The sequence below is a fragment of the Haplochromis burtoni genome, unplaced genomic scaffold, assembly GCF_018398535.1.
Source record: "Haplochromis burtoni strain Fernald_Lab_line unplaced genomic scaffold, NCSU_Asbu1 Contig_194, whole genome shotgun sequence".
Taxonomy (NCBI): Eukaryota; Metazoa; Chordata; class Actinopteri; order Cichliformes; family Cichlidae; genus Haplochromis; species Haplochromis burtoni.
The window spans coordinates 786,018-805,576 of NW_024582555.1; the positions used below are offsets into that span (position 1 = coordinate 786,018).

The 19,559-nt window shown below is 37.3% G+C and overlaps 1 protein-coding gene across 2 annotated transcripts in view; it reads left to right on the top strand.

The window, feature by feature from the left end:
* gfra4b (GDNF family receptor alpha 4b) overlaps positions 1-18,227 on the top strand; it is a 56,540-nt gene extending 38,313 nt beyond the window's left edge. For both annotated transcript variants that reach the window (XM_042226065.1, XM_005935207.3), the window contains 6 exons: positions 2,257-2,337; positions 5,287-5,632; positions 6,812-6,921; positions 7,724-7,858; positions 12,678-12,838; positions 14,968-18,227. In XM_042226065.1, the coding sequence (XP_042081999.1) occupies positions 2,257-2,337; positions 5,287-5,632; positions 6,812-6,921; positions 7,724-7,858; positions 12,678-12,838; positions 14,968-15,111 (977 nt within the window). In that variant the 3' untranslated portion in view covers positions 15,112-18,227. The remainder of the gene's footprint in view (positions 1-2,256; positions 2,338-5,286; positions 5,633-6,811; positions 6,922-7,723; positions 7,859-12,677; positions 12,839-14,967) is intronic.
* The last annotated feature ends 1,332 nt before the right edge of the window (positions 18,228-19,559 follow it).

A 19,559-nucleotide genomic window follows, 5' to 3' on the forward strand; every position in this document is an offset into this window, starting at 1 on the left:
CACACACACACACACACACACACACACACACACACACACACACACACACACACGTAATCTCAATCTATCTGAACCAAAATGTGTTTCTAGTCATATGTATACATTTTACAGCATGTAAACTGGTGGCTTTGCCATTTTGATGGAATAAAATGAAGGTTGGGCGCAACAACCATTTGCCTGTTTGTCAGGTAACATGTTTTTAGCATACATTACCTATTTGGAGCAATGAAATACATTTATGTTTGGAAGCCACCCAGGCTGTGTACATGCCCTTGTTTATAGACCTACGTATGGCCAGAATTTAGTTTCTGTGGCATGAAAGCATATTCTTACCACCTGCAGAAACAATTGGTTCTTGGCTTTTTAAAAACACAACATTATGATGAAGCAAAGAAATAATTAAGAAAATTGTCAAGCATTCAAAGTCATACGTACTTTAAAGATAAATTAGCAGCCAGACCGGTTAGCTTAGCTTATAGAATATCACTTAAGCACTTCAGCCATTTCATTTTTTTTCTCTATTCTTTAAATTTTCTTTTTTTGCTGTTGTTTTTTCGGTTGTCTACCATTCTCAGGCAGAGACAGTGTCTCCCAGGAGGTGGTGATCAGAAGTCACGACTAATGATAATAAACACTGTCAGCATTGATGTATATATGTACATGAGAGTCCATTGATAAATACAAAAGAATGATCAGAATAAAAGGACAGGCTTTGAACAGATTACCTTTGGCTAAAATGGATAGCAGGAATGTATATGTGGCCAGTATGGACTATGTCAGATTAGAGCCTGACCAATACTGTTTGTATGGGTGCATATGCAGATCCAGAGCGTTAAAAAAAAAAAAAAAAATTAGTAATCATACACCAGCCAATACTCTGCTACCCTCTTGACACCCTATGCCCTCATATGGACCTTACATTTGGTTTTTCTGCACCTAATAATTCATTCTACTCAATAGTGTTTTATCATTTGTTACATTGTTACTTAAAAAACAACAACAACAATTTACGTTAATGCTTAGTTTCAATACTTAACATATTTGGAATAGCTAGGTGAAATTTAAAATGCGTTGTGAAGCAGAGCTCAGGTCACAGGCTGTTATACCGGATAAACACAGATCATGTTAAAGTTACATTGAAGTAAAGGGAAAATAATGAGATATTTATTAACTTTAAAGCAATGTTTTCACAACCTAATTGGCAACTTACTACAAAGACACTGCATGACTTTTCACCACCGTCCACTTTGCTGTGATAGTATCGTATGTGGTGTGGACAGTGCTGAAAGGTACAGCAAGCAATAAAGTCGAAGGCACTCTGCTGGGTAACCTATGAGAGAGAAATTTTAAATGAAATGCAATTTATCAACATTAGATTCAGTAAAAAGAAAAAACAGACATATTGGATAACATACACACCGATGCTTATTTATCTGTGAAAGGCCAATAGAGGCTCATATATCAGTTGCGCTGTTCATCAAACAACATGGCACAGCAGAAAATCAAAGCAAGAAGCAACAGGCTGAGGAGGATAACAGACAGAGGAGCACTCTCCTACTGAAAGGCTGGTTCCAGTCTTCTCATGGTTCCCCAAGGAATACTTTGTCACTGATAATAGATAGATTCCAGACACTTGTAAATAAAGTGAACTGTTCTCAGTGTCAACCTAAACAATTAATCAAGAATCAGTTATTTTGAGGCACCGTTAAGAATGCAACTAGTGTTCATATTTCATGAAAAGGTCTACAGGAAGTGTGTGGCGGAAAATTAAATTGTGGCCAGAGGCTGTAAGCAAGCCTGTATAAGAGGACTGGATTACTGGGGGATTCCACATGCTCGCAATATGTGGTGTACAATAAAGTATATAATTTATGTTATTTATGTTCATAGATGTTATTATACTTACCCCCATTCTATTTTCTGAAAAAAAGAGCACCATGAGTGTTTAAAAATACCGCAATGTCGATATAAATATAGATATGAAACCCTTTTTAGGTTGAGAAATGTTTGGATTATACATGTGGCTACAGAAACGTAAATGCCAGCATTGGCGAGTGGGTTGAAAATAACACAATAACCCTGACAAATGAATAATAAGCTGAGGGAATGTGTGTGTAATTTATGACTGAGTGAACTGGAGTCTCAGTGACTAAATAAAAATGACTACATGCCATTATTTGTGTTTCTTGAGATTTAGATAAACTGTAGTGCCTACTGAAGCCTTTATTCCTAACTGTGTGTTGTTTTTTTCCCCAGGACTCAAGCTGGTGGAGAGTTACCCTTATGAGACAGTGGAGAGGGATTACAACTATGTCCGCTTGGCCTCTATTTCTGCTGGCAAGTTCACCAACCTTCATTAACTTTCACCATATTGTAAACCCCTTTACCCTTTGAAGATGTTTGTGTTCTATTAAGTATACAACATTACGCCAAAGCCTTTTCACTGTAAACATGCCCAATATAAACATTCACATCTCAGACTCAGATGAAATAACATAATCCATGAACGTCAAAGCATACTAATGGAGGCATTTTTTGATACTACTTTCTTAAAATAAATGACTATTCCAAATCTGGCCTATGAAAAGAACATACTAGCTTAATATAACACCGAATGACAACAGACTGAACTAAATATCCCTTGTCAAATGAGGCAAAGTTTTATTTAAGAACAGCTGAAATCAGGTTTTGATACTGATGTGGTCATTGTTATCAAGAGCCAAAGCCATGTTTTGGCTATACATTATATGAATCTGCTGGGAATGGGACTGGAACCAACACAACAAAACCAAATTCATATATAATGAACACAAGTAGCAAATGTTTATGTTAAAAACTGGGACCAAATATTTGGCATTTAGCCCAAAAAAAGAACTAAAAAGAAATCAGTTATTAAAATATTGCTGACTTTTCTCCGTTGACATTTCATAAACTGCACCGCTGTCTTCATCTAGTTTGACCAGAGGACCTGCCAGCTTTAAAAATATATATATGTAAACAAGCTTATCACTCATCTCTGAAGTACACAACTCACAGAGGTCAGCTCACTTCCACATTTCCCAACATAAATCCCAAAGGCTCATTCACAAATTGTCACAAAGTAGCAAAAGCTGCAATCACTGTGCTGCTCATTTCAGTGGCAGATCTACACATAAATATTTGATATTTGACATATATTTATTAGTTCAGTCGTCATATATTACGAACAAAAAAAAATAACACTCTTCAATAATAATAAGAATAATAATAAATCACTGAACAGGCTCAGTAGTCCCTATATTTATGCCCGGCCTATATTCTTATCATTAATGGTACCCCACCTTCCAAGTAGAAAGAAATAACATCAACAAACAGAATAATGAATTGCACATTTTTATGCACATATCAACATCATTCCACAATTTAATCCCAACAACAGAAATAAATCTTTGTTGAATCTCTTTCTTTGCTTTATTATAATAAAATAGAAAAAAAAATCTCTCAAGTCAAACTTAATCTCCCACACTGAGAAAAACCTTCATACCCAGTTTGAGAGTACCTTAGATTTAGCTTGAACTTAATTTGCATTGTTTAAAAAAAACAACAACAACAAATTTCATTTAAACCAGTTTCATCATATCGAACCTGAGAAACAATGGCTCAGTGTGATCATAATATCCAGACCTATTACTCTTTTTTTGTAACATAACTATTGGATTTATTGTTTTGAGGGTCATGCCCCACAGTTCCACACAGTAAGAAAAAACAGGAAGTATAAGTGAACAGTAAATTATATGCAGGGCATTATAATCCAACACATCCTTAGTTAAAAAAAAAACCTCCTAATTATTTTGATATATTTTACCTATAATATAATGAAACATGTTATGTTTCATGTTAATTTATAATTAGTCATGACATCTAAAATTTTACCTCATAGACTCTTAATTTTAGATGTCAAAACCTTTAATTCAATATTACATTAGTATAACAATAGTGTTCTGATGCAAAAGATAACTTGTTACAATAAGTTTGTGTACCTGTGCTATTTGATGTTACATACGACTGAAGATTTACAGTCACCATGAAATAAGAAATGGAAGATGAGATCTTGTAAAGTAAAAGATAAAAAGTAAGTAGTTAAAAGTCTGATAGTGAAGTATTTTAGCTGTTGACAAGCATTTCAGTCTTGTCTAAAGCAAAGGACATGGCAACTCAGAAATCACTTTGCATTTAATTCAGGGTTTTTTTTAAGCACCAAATCAGTAAAACAAATACTCCAAGGCGCTTTATGTCGTAAGTTAAGGACTCTATAATAATACATTAAAATTCTTTACTGTTCTCTGGTAATACCTTATTTAACCTACTTTGTGGAGGTGTGGGTAAATACATGTAAACGTTCATTATAACTGGTGCACATTCTGCAGAAAAGTAACAAGAATTGCACGTCTTACTGGGTTTTGTGAAAAAACAATCTTTCTTTTCTTACTGTCATGTTTAAATTCTGCGACCCTGTGGAATTCAAATTAGAAAAAAAGGAACAATTGAGTGTTCATAATTTTTCTGTTGGGCTGGGGGACGGGGTACAATTTAAAAGGCAAATTAAATTCAAAGATTCACAATATTCAGATCAAAGGAGCACATCTCAGTTATGATAGGGCCAGAGGCAGGGTAGACCCTGGACAGTTCTCCAGTCTGTCACAGGGCTAACAGAGTGACAAACAACCATTCCCACTCTCATTCATATCTATGAGCAATTTAGACAGACCAGTTAACCTAACCCTACTAGCTGCATGTCTTTGGACTGCAAAGGGGAGAATCCAGACAAACACAGAGAAACATTCAAACCTCACACAGAAAGGCCCTGGCTCGATTCGCACCTTCAGGACCTTCTGATGTGAGGCAATAGTGCTAACCACTGCGCTCTACCAAATATGAAACACTTTTAAAAAAAAACTTTTTTTCTCCAGTATAAGGCCATAGAGGGGTGTTAAATATGTTAAGAGTTGAAATTATGACATTGTGCTATGTTCAAAGCACTGAAGGCCAGACTCTTCGTCTGATGCTCCTTTTGTTTTTCTGATAGTCAAAAACAAGTCCCCCAATTTTTGTTTACACACACACTTCCTCCTTAAACCTGATGTTCAATTCCAAACTCCTTATCTGATGTTTTAACAACAGGAGATTACATCTCATCAGGATAAATTGGTAAACTAGTACATGCTTATGTTCTCATTCACATACACACAAAACCTCTCGATTAGTTTTCTGTTGAAACCTTGTCACTAACCTTACTTCCGTCCACAGACTCTGATGTTGGCATGACAACTGTGAATCGCTGCCTGGATGCAGCCAAGGCTTGCAATGTGGACGACTTGTGCCAGAAGCTCCGCACAGAATATGTCTCGGCTTGTATCAAACCCACTGCCAAGTCAGGCCTGTGCAACCGGCCCAAATGCAATAAGGCCCTGCGCAGGTTCTTTGACCGTGTTCCTGCTGATTATACACATGAGCTGCTCTTCTGCCCATGTACGGACACAGCCTGTGCAGAGCGTCGAAGGCAGACCATTGTGCCCAGCTGCTCATATGAAACGGTGGATAAACCCAACTGCATTGCACAGATGAGGATCTGCAAAGCTGACTATGTGTGCAGGTAGGAACAGAAGTAAATACGTAATAATAGACTAATAACAGACTCCACTTGGCAAATGTATGCATCAAAACATAAAGGAGGTTCGCTTGCATCCGTAAATTATTTATATAATATCAACATGTTATTGGTTTCTCCTGACAAATATTATTTTTCAACAGTTTTTTCAGTTTTTGGGAAATAAATAACCAGCAGATATAATCAGCCACCTCCCCAGTGAGGTCACGGTTGTACTTCTTGTTCTGCTTTGGAGCCAAAACCAGTTTTTCACCTGCTACAGGTTCTAACAGACTAACATCACCAGCTACTGAAGTTAGAATTTCTCTCTGGAGAAGGTAGCTGGTGAGAAAGCAGGAAACGGAAAGGACTGAACAGCAAAAACGAATCTTTCAAAGTAAGAGCGAGGGTATTACCAACTAGTTAATCAATTGCAGATGGCATTTTCTCCCAGAAGGAGAAAAAAATAAAAGTTTCTAAATGCAGCCTTCTTCAGCAACCTGCATGAGTAAAAGTTTTTTGTTGGAAAGCATTTATCACTATGCATCTTATTTTGATACAGCAACACACGGCACTAAGATAATTGTTTACTCCAGCTTTGATATTGCTAAATACTCTAGTTTCTCTTGTTTTTCTTGGATATAGATTTTACTTGTATTCTCCATACATATTTAGGCCAGTGCTGTTCAATAGTATGGCTCTTTGAAACTAAATAAACAGCCACTCAATCAACAAAATGGCCTGCTGTTTTACCCTAAAGCTTTGTACCACCAGTGGTTAGAACACCCCAGAGAGCCTGTTGGAATAACACATTAAATATTTAGCACAGATAAAGAGCCAGATGGATCAGAGTTATCACTCATTGCTATCTCTGGTCATGGCCATTATTTTTCCACAGCCCCATTAGACTCAGAGGGCTTTACTAATGATCCCAGGTCTGGGGAATGAAATATATTACTCTTTCTATCACTTTCACATTACAGCTCAGTGCTTTCACTCTTCACCATGGCCTGCAATATTTCTTTAATGTTGGAGCAGCAAACTCTTAATTAAATGACTGAGTTATAACTTAAGTTACTTAGAGTAAGAAATTATATGTAAAAATGAAATCAGCAAACCTTTTAGATAAAAATGTAGAGTTCTGTTGTGTTCTTCCTAACTAGTATGCATTTTGTGTTTTTATAGGTCTCGTCTGGCACAGTTTCAGTATGACTGTGAACCGTCCAAAACATCTGCCAGTGGCTGCAAGCAAGAGAACTATGGAGCCTGCCTCCTTGCCTACACAGGGCTTATAGGTATGTGAACATCTGGAATGTAACACGGAGAGCGAAAACACACAGTCGAAAACATAAAATCAACACCTGTAGGAGGAAAAAGACAGTATGTAAGTGACGCTGTGTGGCATATGTTGGGAGAGAGAAGGAAAGAGAAAACTGTGCAGCCTTAAATGCACCGGAATGAGCAAAAGCTAGCTAGAAGCTAAATTAATAAATACAGAACAGGTTAAGATTGAGTGGGAGAACGAAAAGACAAAGTTCAGCTTGGTATAAGATGGTATAAGTATAAATATCTCTCATTGCAGAAAAAATTGAAGCTCTTTATGCAGAGTGAGGTTTAATCTGTTTTATAACAGGTGGCAAAAGAAGAAGAGCAGGTAGAGCAGACATTTCTTTTCCATGCACTGGAAAGAGGAGCTAACCTAATGCATTTCAAGAATCTCAAATGGTGCCCCTCAGCACAAACACACACTTGGCATTTTCATTCTTGTCTTGTATTTATTACAGTACTTGAAATCCCACCAACACTATGTTGGGGGGCGCGGGGGGGAGAACAGAAAACAATCTCAATGCCAGAGACTTCTGTGACCTAAAAAAGAGAAAATTGGAGCATTTTTCAGCATCACTCTATTATATAATATGACTGCAGCTAATCTAACCTGTGGTGTTATAATATTACCATGCTTTTACATCAGGTCAGTGTATAGGGAATGCAGAGTCCATTAAGGCTTCAGAAAATAATGCATCATGATTACAGTGTAACAACTCAAAAGCAATGCGCATTTAATATTGATTGACGGCTGGCGCTGTCTCTCTGCAGGAAGTACAATAACTCCCAACTATGTTGACAACTCCACGTCCAGCGTAGCCCCATGGTGCTCATGCTCAGCCAGTGGGAGCCAGAGAGAAGAGTGTGAGAATTTCCTGGGATATTTCACAGACAACATCTGTCTCAGTGAGTGCTACCTTTTTACTCTAATGTCAGCAAAGTAGTGCACAGACTCAGGTTTTTGTTGTAGGATTGTGTTCATTTAGAGATATTTGGGAATAAATCATTAGACTATGCTGTTGGCAGCCTGTTTAACTGGTGATATGTGGTTCAAAAGAAAGGGTTAATGCGCCTTTTTTGTAAGTTTTGGGTTATAGATTAACCCTTGCCTGTGTAATGTCAATATTTTTGTTACTCTGCCAACATTTATTGTGTTATTAAATCAATACAACCACAACCATCCATCCATTCTCTTCCGCTTATCCATGTCAGGGACTTGCTGGCGCTGAAGCATATCCCAGCCGCCACGTGGCGAGACGCGGGGTACAACCATAGCAGTTTATAGATGCTTACTTTTTCTCAATGGCAAGCATTGGAGACCACATGTATGATTAATATTTAGAATTTACCGCTGTTAAAACACACGTATGTACAGAAGTGATACTCGTGACAAAATGTAATGAAAAAAGAAAAATCAATCATAATCAAGATATACTGTAGGCATAAAGAAATATGTTTATCTTGAACAAATATAAATGAAGGAAGGTTTTCTGGTAACTAACTGTTTACTTCTGTGAAACGGACTAGATTATTGCCACTCTGGAAAACAAATAGCCCGTGTCTGCCGATCTATACGACACATGAGGGACTATTTTGCTGTGTCTTGCATGTGTATTTCCTACACTTGATGAAAGTATACTGTGACTGCCTGCCCATTTTGTTTTGTCACACATTGCAGCTCTCATATATTTGTTGTCACTGGATCTAGAACAGAATTTAGAACAGGGAACATTTCTTGATAGTGATGAATTTTAGTGGCATCTGGGATGAAAAGTTCTTAATCAGATTTGAGGTCCTGGTCATGGTTGCACCATGCTGGCAGTTCTGCGGGGTCGCTCATTCCTTGGGGAAGAAGGCCAATCAACTTCAACAGTTTTCTCTCCTTGCTGGTGTTGGGCTTGTTCTTGGCATAAATTATGGTCGAGCTCATCCTTGTCATATGCATTGCTATACCTTAAACGGTTGAGCACAGGGGTGTAATTTCCAGGGGGGTTAGGGGGGTTATGACCCCTCCAATAATCAGACCCAACCAATATAACCCCCTCAATAAAATTATCAATTATTTTGCATAAATAGGCTGTTGATTTTCTTTCCTAATTTCAGGTATTACCAGCAAAGTAGTTGCATGTTTAATCATCTGGCAATTTACCCAGATTGTTACACCCCGGCCTAGGCAACCGGCGTGCAACACAGGGAAAATAAAAATAAAGGAAAAAAAACAAAACAAAAAAAACTACTACGGGTCTCCACAAAAAAATCCCAAAACGAAAGTATCGACAACTATTTACATCAAAGCAAAATAAGACATTTATTTACATCAAAACACCAAACTATTTACAACCAGGGGGGAAGATCGCCAACCTGACAAACTGAAACACAGGGCTTAAATACATAGAGGGAGCAATCAGGGAATGGACAACAGGAGGGAAACACAGCTGGGGCAAATCAGAACTGACGAGACAAGGAAGCGTAAACTGAACACACTGAGATAAGACAGACTTTCAGAGTAAAGCAGGAAACACATAACAGTCACGCCTAAAACAAAACACTGACAACACCGAATCGTAACAAGATTTATTTATTTATTTAGACAGAGAGTTTGACTCTGCCCCAGACCATTTCCTATGGGTTACCCCCCACACACATACACTCCTTCCCCACCCTTCTAACTAGAGTTTACACTGTCCTATCCAATAAAAGCAAAAGGCCTTGCATTCATTATCTTCCAAATTCGCCTCTCTTCTACAATTTCTGAGTTCAAAATCTTTTCACTGATACACAGTAACACAGGCGAAGTGCTGCGTTCCACCACTGACTTGCAGTCGATTTGAGTAGTTCCCAAAAAAGAGGGTAAAGTGTGCAGGATGTACAGGATGACAGGTGTAAGTGCATGAAATGTAACACTGTTGGGAACTTGTGCAGGAAAATCAGGAGCAAAGATGAAAATGGACATGCATGCAGGTACACATATACAAACAAATACACCCTGCTCCATCCACCCACTCAGTGTTTACAGAATGAAGTTAGGGGTTAAACTTCAGGAAGACTTACTGGGGATATTAACAATTTTGCTCATTTATATTTCATATTATATGCACTATATAGTACATTACTTTATGTGAAATTGAACTGCATCTGGCACAGGTAAAAAGACAGAGCCTGCAACTGTAGAGCTGAAACAAATCCTGTTTTCCCAAATTGCTGGCTCGCTCTGATTTCTGTGGTTTCACATCCTTCCACTTAACTCCTGGTTGAGCAGTGTAATTTAATTTGTAAGATAAAACACAAAAAATGCATTTTGTAATCAGTATAATTTTCACTGATAACCTGTAATACAGGACATTCAAGGGGCTTGATATGAAAACCAAATTAAGCTCCATGGCAGGCATAATGATAGGATGGAGCTGTTGGGATTCAGTGAGAAAAATGTTTTCCAGCATACTTCATCACTGGCACAGAGAGAGATGTGTTTAAATCAAGGGTCTCTTTGTAAAATTCAGAGTGTGCTCTTTCTCACTCCCTCTGGTTCATTCTTTCATTTATGAATGAAACAAAACACTTTTTTAAATGTTGCACGATCATTTGCACTTTATGTGGTTTCTTGGTAATTCCACCTGCTCTTTCAGACAGTCACTTCTAACTGAATTATATGTAAGCAACCCTGTAATTATTAGCCTATTTAAAACTTATCATATCTTATCAGCACGGTGGCACGGTGGTTAGCACTGTTGCTGCACAGCAAGAAGGTCCTGAGTTCAATTCCACCATCAGGCCGGGGTCTTTCTGTGTGGAGTTTGCATGTTCTCCCCGTGTTTGCGAGGGTTCCCTCCGGGTACTCCGGCTTCCTCCCACCGTCCAAAGACATGCAGGTTGTGGGGATAGGTTAATTGGATAATCCAAATTGTCACTAGGTGTGAATATGCGAGTGTGAATGGTTGTCTGTCCCTGTGTGTTGGCCCTGCGACAGACTGGCGACCTGTCCAGGGTGTACCCCACCTTTCGCCCTATGACAGCTGGGATAGGCTCCAGCGCCCCCCGCGACCCCAAAAAGGATAAGCGAATGGATGGATGGATATCATATCTTATTTAAAGAACTGATGGAAAATAAATGCTGTTGAAGATTTTGGAAAAATTTTAATTCCCCAGGTGTGTTAAAGTGATCAAAAAGGAGATAAATGTGCAAAAGCACTGTCTACTGACCAATCAGTGCTCGGGAAAATAATCACACCATTCTTGGAAGATCCCTCAGACCTTGGTGGGTAGGTAGAAAGACGCTTTTCTTTGCAAGCTCCTTTGACTACGATGACCTAGAAGACTGAGAACCTTCAAAGACATAAGATATCAAGGTCTAAAGAACAATAACATTATTTTAAAATTTCTAGTAGCCCAAGAGAAACAAACAAACAAACAAAAAAAAAGGGATAAAAATTGTGTCTAAGAATTTGTTTCTTGCTCACCTCTGACAGAAAAAAAAAGAGTTTAGAAAAGGAGTGGGCAATTAATTTTCTCAAGGGGCCACATGAGAAATTGGGACTGCCCCGTGTGTCTTATGGAAGCTCTGGAAAACTAATAGTCCTTTCCTGCTTTAGATACTTGTAAAAACCTCTTTCTTAAAGAGAATCTTAAAGATTCTTTAAAGATCTGATTGATATCTGATCTTTAAAACAGAGCACCTGTTTGTACTATACTATCTATACAATCAAATTAGCAAGTACAGGCTGCATTTGAACTTTGGTTTTATGTTTATTCCTTTAACTTACTCTTCATTGTTAATTTAAAGGTATTTTACACACATCTGTACATGCATTTACTGTAATCTGCCAGGTTCTCCTGTTATTTAAGAGGGAAACAATGCTGATATGTTTGTTGACTTACGTAGTGAGCATTTTGTTGTTTACCTTTATAAGATAACATAGGCCAAACTTTATTTTTATAGTGTTGCTAACCAAAGTGCTTGAAGCTGTTAAACTAAAGTACACTGACACACTCTTTGATTATCTGTAGCCATGTAACAAGGATGCTACAGCTTTCCTTGCAGAACTTGCTGATATTTGTTGAAATGTCTATATATATATAATATATAATATATAATGCTTTTTTAAAAAACATGAACAACTGTAACTCTCAGACACTCTCAGCTGACACAACATAAATTAGTCACCATTGCCATACATGTATTTGCATTATGTCTTTCTCTAGTCTCTTTGTTTTCCATGCAAATTTTTAAACTTCCTCTCTTTCCTTCATATTTTTATGACCTCTGCTCTGGAGTGTGAATAATGAATGTCCTTATTACTGACCCTGGCAAGCATATATCTATCACAGAACCTGTACACATTGAGAATATCTTTGGTATGTGTAGCGAGGTGAATCTTTGGCCAGTCTTTCCTCGGGCCCCCTGCCTAGAAAAGATACAGAGACGTCTCACAGTTATTTGGCCAGTGCAAACGGTCTAAGTGTTAATGAGGTCGATGTGGAGAGGCAGGTGCAGTTTGGATGCTTGAAGAGAATACTGAGTATTTTCGCCTTTCTTTTTTCCTTTTCTCCTATGCTGTCCAAATCCAAACTGGCCTTGGCCTAGGAGAACCTCTTATGCAAGATTTACAACGCAGAACAGGAGGCATCTGTCATGACTGAATAAGACATGAATGTAACTCAATGAAAACACCAAGGTGCTGCTGCTGAGGAATAGTAACGTTTTTTACTGCTATATCTAATGTTTCAGGTAATGCGTTCATGATGTTTGGAAGGGAATCAGACCAACAGCCGACTCACAGCCAGTACAGCACAACCAGCCAAGGCAGAAGAGAAAACAGCAGCACCACCTCTCCACCCGGAACCATAGAAACTATGAGGAACATTCTGGATACAATAATACCAACACAGGTGTGCAGTTTTCTCGTCATTCTTTTCTTGCACCTCTACAAAATCCCACGTTTAGAAGTGAACCATTTCTGGCAAAACAACTTTCTCAGATGTGCAACATTGTAGGCTTCTGAAATTATTTTGTACAGGACTGAGACAACGACAGTGAGATTTGTTGCTGTCTGTGCCATTGTTTCAGCTGCTCATTTTCCGTATTCCAAATGGAATTTGTCTGATGAAAATGACATAAATCGTGTTAATATGACCATTTTTTTAAAGGTATAAACATTTGAATTCACCTCCAAAAGTTGATTCTGTTCATCAGTATTCGTCACTCATCAGTCTGAAGACGTCACTTGGATGAGTGACGAAACGTTTCTCCCACTGAAAACGCTTCGTCCAGATGAACAGGATCAACTTTTGGAGTTTTACTTACCTGGATGATTGAACATGCATCAAGACATTTGAATTCACCCTTATATAGGACCATCATGGGACACTTTTATAACTAATACTGCTGCTAATACTTGCATTAGGCAACACAATACTAGCCAGATAATACCCTAACCAAGCTGACATGGGGTGCTGATTAGGAAGTCTCGAAATAAGGTTGACCTTTTTGTTAATTCATTTCAGTGCAAATAAATATGTAGTGCATTTTAACTTCTGCATACACATACAGTACTACACAATAGCAAGTTCACTCTCTTTATTCAGAATGAGAAGTATAAAAAATACTGTTTTCATTGCCAAGTGATGATCTGTGGCGCCTAGGTTAAATTTTATTCATAAAAATGTAAGTTGCACACATAAATATTCAATGGACCACTGCAGCTAGTCTTTGGCACATCCATGTGCAGCAGGCTATGCATGTTCAAGGTCCAATGTAGCACTGCAGCCAGCCATTTTTCTTGGGGAGGACATTAAGTATAATACATTACAATATAATATATTACATTTTTGATTATGATCACCTAATCTGACACAGAAACCATTTCAAAACACAATTGTGTGTGTGAGGGTCTTCTCACTGCATTTCAGCAGTGGAAGCAGCTCTTGCTTCCACTTTAGCTTTACTTCAGTCCTTACGGTGAACCACAAGCAAAGCTAAATTGTCCTTTTTATTACTTTTGTGAATATAGTCACATTACAAATCCCTAAACAGGTACAATAATAGATAGATTCTAGTTATAGAAAGATTTTTTTCACAACTTATGTACCATTAAGCTCTACATTTTTGCTCACTTGTCTTTAGGCTGAATCCTTTTCTCCCTTTCTCTATGTAAAAGCAAAGTTTAAAGGTATCATTAAGTTTGTCCTGTGATTATTGGTAGCAGCGGGAGAGAATGGACTGGTACTTACAGCGTGTCTGTTTGAGCACTCAGACTGCTTTCTTACTACAAGTCTCATTTAGCCACACAGTTATGCAGCACTTTTATCTACGCCTTGCATTCACGCACAGACACACACACACACACACACACACACCACTGTCTGTAGGAGAGTCCCAGCTGATAGGGTTTTTCACGGTGCAGCTTTAAACACATTTTTCACCCAAGTTGCTGCCTGTATTTGCGTTGGGAAGTGCAAATTTGGGCTACATTGCTTCACTGCATAGCTTTTGTATACAATGATGATAACTAAAAACTTTACTTTGAGTGTCTTGTTGTGAAATAAGAAAATAAATATGTAAAAATTCAATGGGAGTGGAACAAGATAGATTTAAGGCAAACTGGTTACTGAATAGTTTATATTGAGATGTACTTTCGGTATAGATGTAGTACAGAAGCTGCAGAAGACTGCTGAATAGCAGGTTCCAATACAGACTAGACCAGGAGGTGGGGGGAAACAATCAAATGAGCACATCAGGTATAAACCACATTCTTTGAAATGTTTGTGTAGCTCCCACAAAGTCCAAGTATTTTAATTTTACTGAAAATGAAAAGAGAAACTTCAAAGGTGAAAGAGATAAATTTGTATTTGACAAGAGATGACACAAGGACATTAATTCATATCTGTGTTTGGCACCTAATCACTAATCTGCTTTTATATGAGCAGTAATGACACATGAAACTCAAAGCGTTTACAACAATTAAAGAGATTGGAAGTCATGAAAAGATGAAAAGACTAACTTCCCTGTCTCTTTCCAGGTCTTGGGAAATGAATTACTGGTGGGCCACTCCACCATGTCATCTAACAGTCTCCTAAACGCTGCCTCACCTCACAGTCTAATGCTTCAAGCTGCCTTCAGCCTTCTGTTGCTACTCCTTCAAATCCTTATCAATGAACGCTAAAGAGCACAGGGGGCATGCCAAGGATTCTCCTAGTACCAAGCAAATGGGAGGACCTGTGCAGTTCAGAGGAAGTGGACCGTGTGGCGTTATTCCTCCCTCTAAATTTGTACAGCGATTCTGTTCTTCTATTTTTCTCTCTAAATAGTCCGGTTCCACCTGTCAGAGTTCTCATTCTGAGTGTGGGAGCCTTTGACAGACAGATGCCTGTCTGTGCATTTGTATATTATTGCGATCAAGCTGAGATGAAGTCAAGGTGCTGCTTCTGTGGACTAGCTAAGTTTTCAGCTCTCTGTGTATCTCTATTCAGTTATAATATAACAAATGTGTATGATATTTAGACATGAAGTATGTACTGTGAAGATTTGTATTATAAACAGAGGCTCTTGTTTAAATATGGTTCTGAAAAATGACTGGAGAAAACTTTGTATGTGCTCTGTGGATAAAGTGTTCAGAAAGCTGCTGTCTCTTCAACGGAGTGAAAGAAGACCATTATACCTGACCAATACTGGAACTGTTGAGCAACCAAGAGACAACAGAGCTGCATTTCACTCAGACATCCTGGACTAATGCACTGATTCCAAAAATGTCTAGCACAACTATCAAGAAGAGATGTGGCGAGAACATGAGAAAAACCTTGACATCATCATCATCTTTTCCATTGAAACTGTCCCTTTCTCAAACTCCCCAGCAACATTTCACTTTTTATCGCTAAAACCTCAGAAGCTGTTGATAGAAAATAGAAGTCCTTGGTCTTTATCAGCGAAGGTGACTTCTGGAACTTGAAAGGAAATAACCAGAGAAGCTGAGACTCTTTACCTGTAGCTGCTGTGCTTTGTGTTTGTAAGTGCAATGGCCCTTTGTTTCTCATTGTGTAACTGACCATTTCTATACAGAGCTCTGAATTTTTGTGCCGGAGAACAAAGGGAATGGTTTTACTTATTGAGGTGTCACCTACACCAGTAGGGAGCCTGTTAGAGATTTGACAGTAATGAATGATTCAGTATTTCCTGTCTGGGAACATGCCAACCAGAGGAGTAGCAAATAAAAGTTCTCCGATCATTATGAATACATTTTGCTATTATTCAACCTTTTCTAATTAAATTAGCAATGTTTAGTGCTGTTGAAGTTAACACTATTAGGTTACAATTTCACTCCATATTTTTTACACTCACCAGAGTTTGAGAACCACTGACAGCTAAACTAACAGTCATAAAACCTATGAGGTACTATCAAGTGATTATTTGAAGTAAGAATATAACAGGATTTACATAATAATTCAGCCCTTTTGACAAAGTCTGATCTGTTTTAAGCCGATAAATTGCTTCATATTGGAGATGCGCTTATATCTTGCTTCGAATTCCTTAACGGCTATTTGAAGCTAATTTTAAAGGCATTCAATATATTAATTATACATACTTAAGTTAATTATCTGAAAACTGTATTGATTTTTGCTGCACTTACTAGCTATTACCAACAGTAGATACAACTAGTGCTACATGTTACTGCCAAAGACTAAATAAGAAAATACAAAATTCACTAATTTACTATACCATCATAGCTGAACATGTTGCAAAACATATTTTTTAAAAGGAAAGCCCTTATTCATAAGAGGCTCAACAGAGTAAACACACACACACACACACACACACACACACACACACACACACACACACACACACACACACACACGAATTGCCGTGAAATGAGTATCATGAGTGATCCTTTTTTTTTTCCTGAGAATCCTGTATAGCTTTGAAAACTGGAACTGCTGTAATGCTCAGCAGTAAAAGTAAAATCTGGCTGATTTACTGATTTCTGCAGATAGTCACTATAAACATTCGTCCTTTACCAGTATTTACATTTTGCATTTGGTTTAAACAGAAAATTATCGGTATTCAATAAGCTGTGACATAAAATGCTGAATTATCTTGTTGTTAGCATTGTAAAAATTGCAAAATGAATTAAATTTGCATACATTTATGGAATATAACAAATGCCAACATGTTTTGGGGTTTTGTTGATTCACTGCATACAGTCGGCTAAATGAATGCCTGTTTGCTCATAATTGTGTGCAAAATGAAACATTTCCAAACACTGCCATGATAAAATTCAGTGTGCTTTTTACTAACACTTATGAGTTTAATCTTTGAATGGAAGTAAAGATCATTTACATCTAAATTAGAGACAAACTGATTTTTAAGACAGAAAGCAATGCCAATATTTCATGATGTTCTGATATAAATGAGTCAATTTTTTTCAGACACATATAAATGCTGATAGATATTGGTTAAGCAAAATATCAACCAATAAACTGTTGTAGGCCTAATCCAGCTATTTATGTAAAAAAGAAAGAAAGAAAGAACTTAGCAAGATTAGAAATATTCATTGTGCCTGTTGCCAAACCTCTTCAAAAAATAAGGCAACTTCAAATATATAAATAGCTATAAATTGAGTTAATTGTAAAGTTGAAATAAAGGTCATTCGACTGAACTTGCTATGGTGAAACTCTGCTTGCAGACAAAAATGGAGCTTGATAATCATTAGCTCAAGCTGATGATTATCAAGCGTCATGCACCATCTAACAAATTCAAAGTGTAGGTGTTGGAAATGCAAATATTATTGTTGCAGTTATATGTGGTAGTAAGTCCAAGACAGAATCAAAGTTCATAGTCATCCCCTGACTAGCTACTCATTTTGTTAGCGAGGCTAAAAATAGCAATGGACTAAATTACCTTTGCAAACATTGCAATCAAGACTGGGTACACACACACACACACACACGTAGGTAGTATGGTAGCTTTTATTAACCTGTATATGCCTCACATATGTCTACTTATTATTTTGAGGATTTGTTACACTATGACTAGGATAGTTCTGCTAATCAGAAGCTTGGTGGTTGGACCTCTGGCTCCCTTAGTCTCGTTGTATCTTTGGGTGAGACAGATGATTGAGGAAAATGATTCAAGTGCTCAAAAGAAGTAGAAAAGTAATAGTTATATATAATATTAAAATTCCAGTCTATTGGCCATTTTGGCTGAAAAATATCCCTTTTTGTCTGATAATTTGAAAACGTCTTAATGGCAACACATATTGTATTAAACAAATCTTTGGGAAAATTGTCAACACACAAAAATGAGACTAACTACTTATTTGACTATTAAACTTTCTTTGTGTTGTTTTGAATAATAAATGATTATTACTCTTAAAATGATACAAAGTTACAAGTTTAGTTATCCCTAATGCGCTACTTTTTTCTAATTAATAACATAAAAATTCCCAAAGATATTAAAGATTAACATTATGCTTTGCAAAACCTATATGTCAATATTGACCCAGAACACCATTTCAACAGAGATTCCTAATCTGAAGAATTTTACTCTCTGATTAAATACAATTTAAAAAACAGTCACACATAGTAGAACTGCTGTACAATGTCATGCTTGCCTTTTTTCTACAGCACTTTTGTCCTTTTCTATGTCTTCTATGTCCGTGTTATTTTAAATAATTAAAAATAAACATAGCAGTTTTCCCTTAACGCAGAGATAAAAGAACGATAGGCTGGAAAGTTAACAAGGAGAAAAAAATAATCAGGTAAATCCAATTTGTACAAGACTCAGAGTTATGACTGCAGATGAAAGTCCCCACTTATGATAAAAAAATGTGGAGCCTACAAAGCTCTTTATCAGAACTAAATGAAGAATACAACACTTGTTTGCATCATCGTGCAGTTACACCGTAGGAATGTATAATGAAGTCAGTGGAGTGACCTCCAACATAATGCATGGCAGTGAGGAACAATGCTCATTTTAAAATTAATGTGGATGATAAACAGATTGCTGTGATTATATCAGAACTGCTCAGCTGATTTATACCAGACTCATTACTCCATGAGTGATGCATTTTCATTTTCACTGTGCAGCGTCGTGGAAAAAACAAACCCAGTTTAGAATCATCTCTTATCCCTGATGACCCATAATGCAATTTGTCAAACTGGAACTTTACTTCTTGTAATATTGGTCCTTTAATATCTACAAGAAAATTAAAAAAAATCCTAAAGAAAGTTTAATGGAGCTCTGGAAATGTCAAATGCACACCTCCACATGCATAGAGCTTGCATGTTTACTCTTGCTGAGTTTGTCACAGGAAGGTTTTGCTAATAACATTGTTCCATATAGCATAGCTTGTTTTGCAGTCAAAAAGATGGCGGTTTCCATAAATATAAAGCAGTCCTACATTGACTTAAACACAATCTAGGATCCCACCGACAAGACCTTTCTGTGTAGGCAGTGAATAACTGAAAACTTATTATTGGACACTTTTATTTTTTTATTCGTTTATTTTTACATATAAAGATGGATTTTAAAAAAACAACTAATAAAAGATATTCAATGTATTTTGACAAATGCAGCCCACTTTTACTTTACACATAGTGTTTTCTATGTCCATGC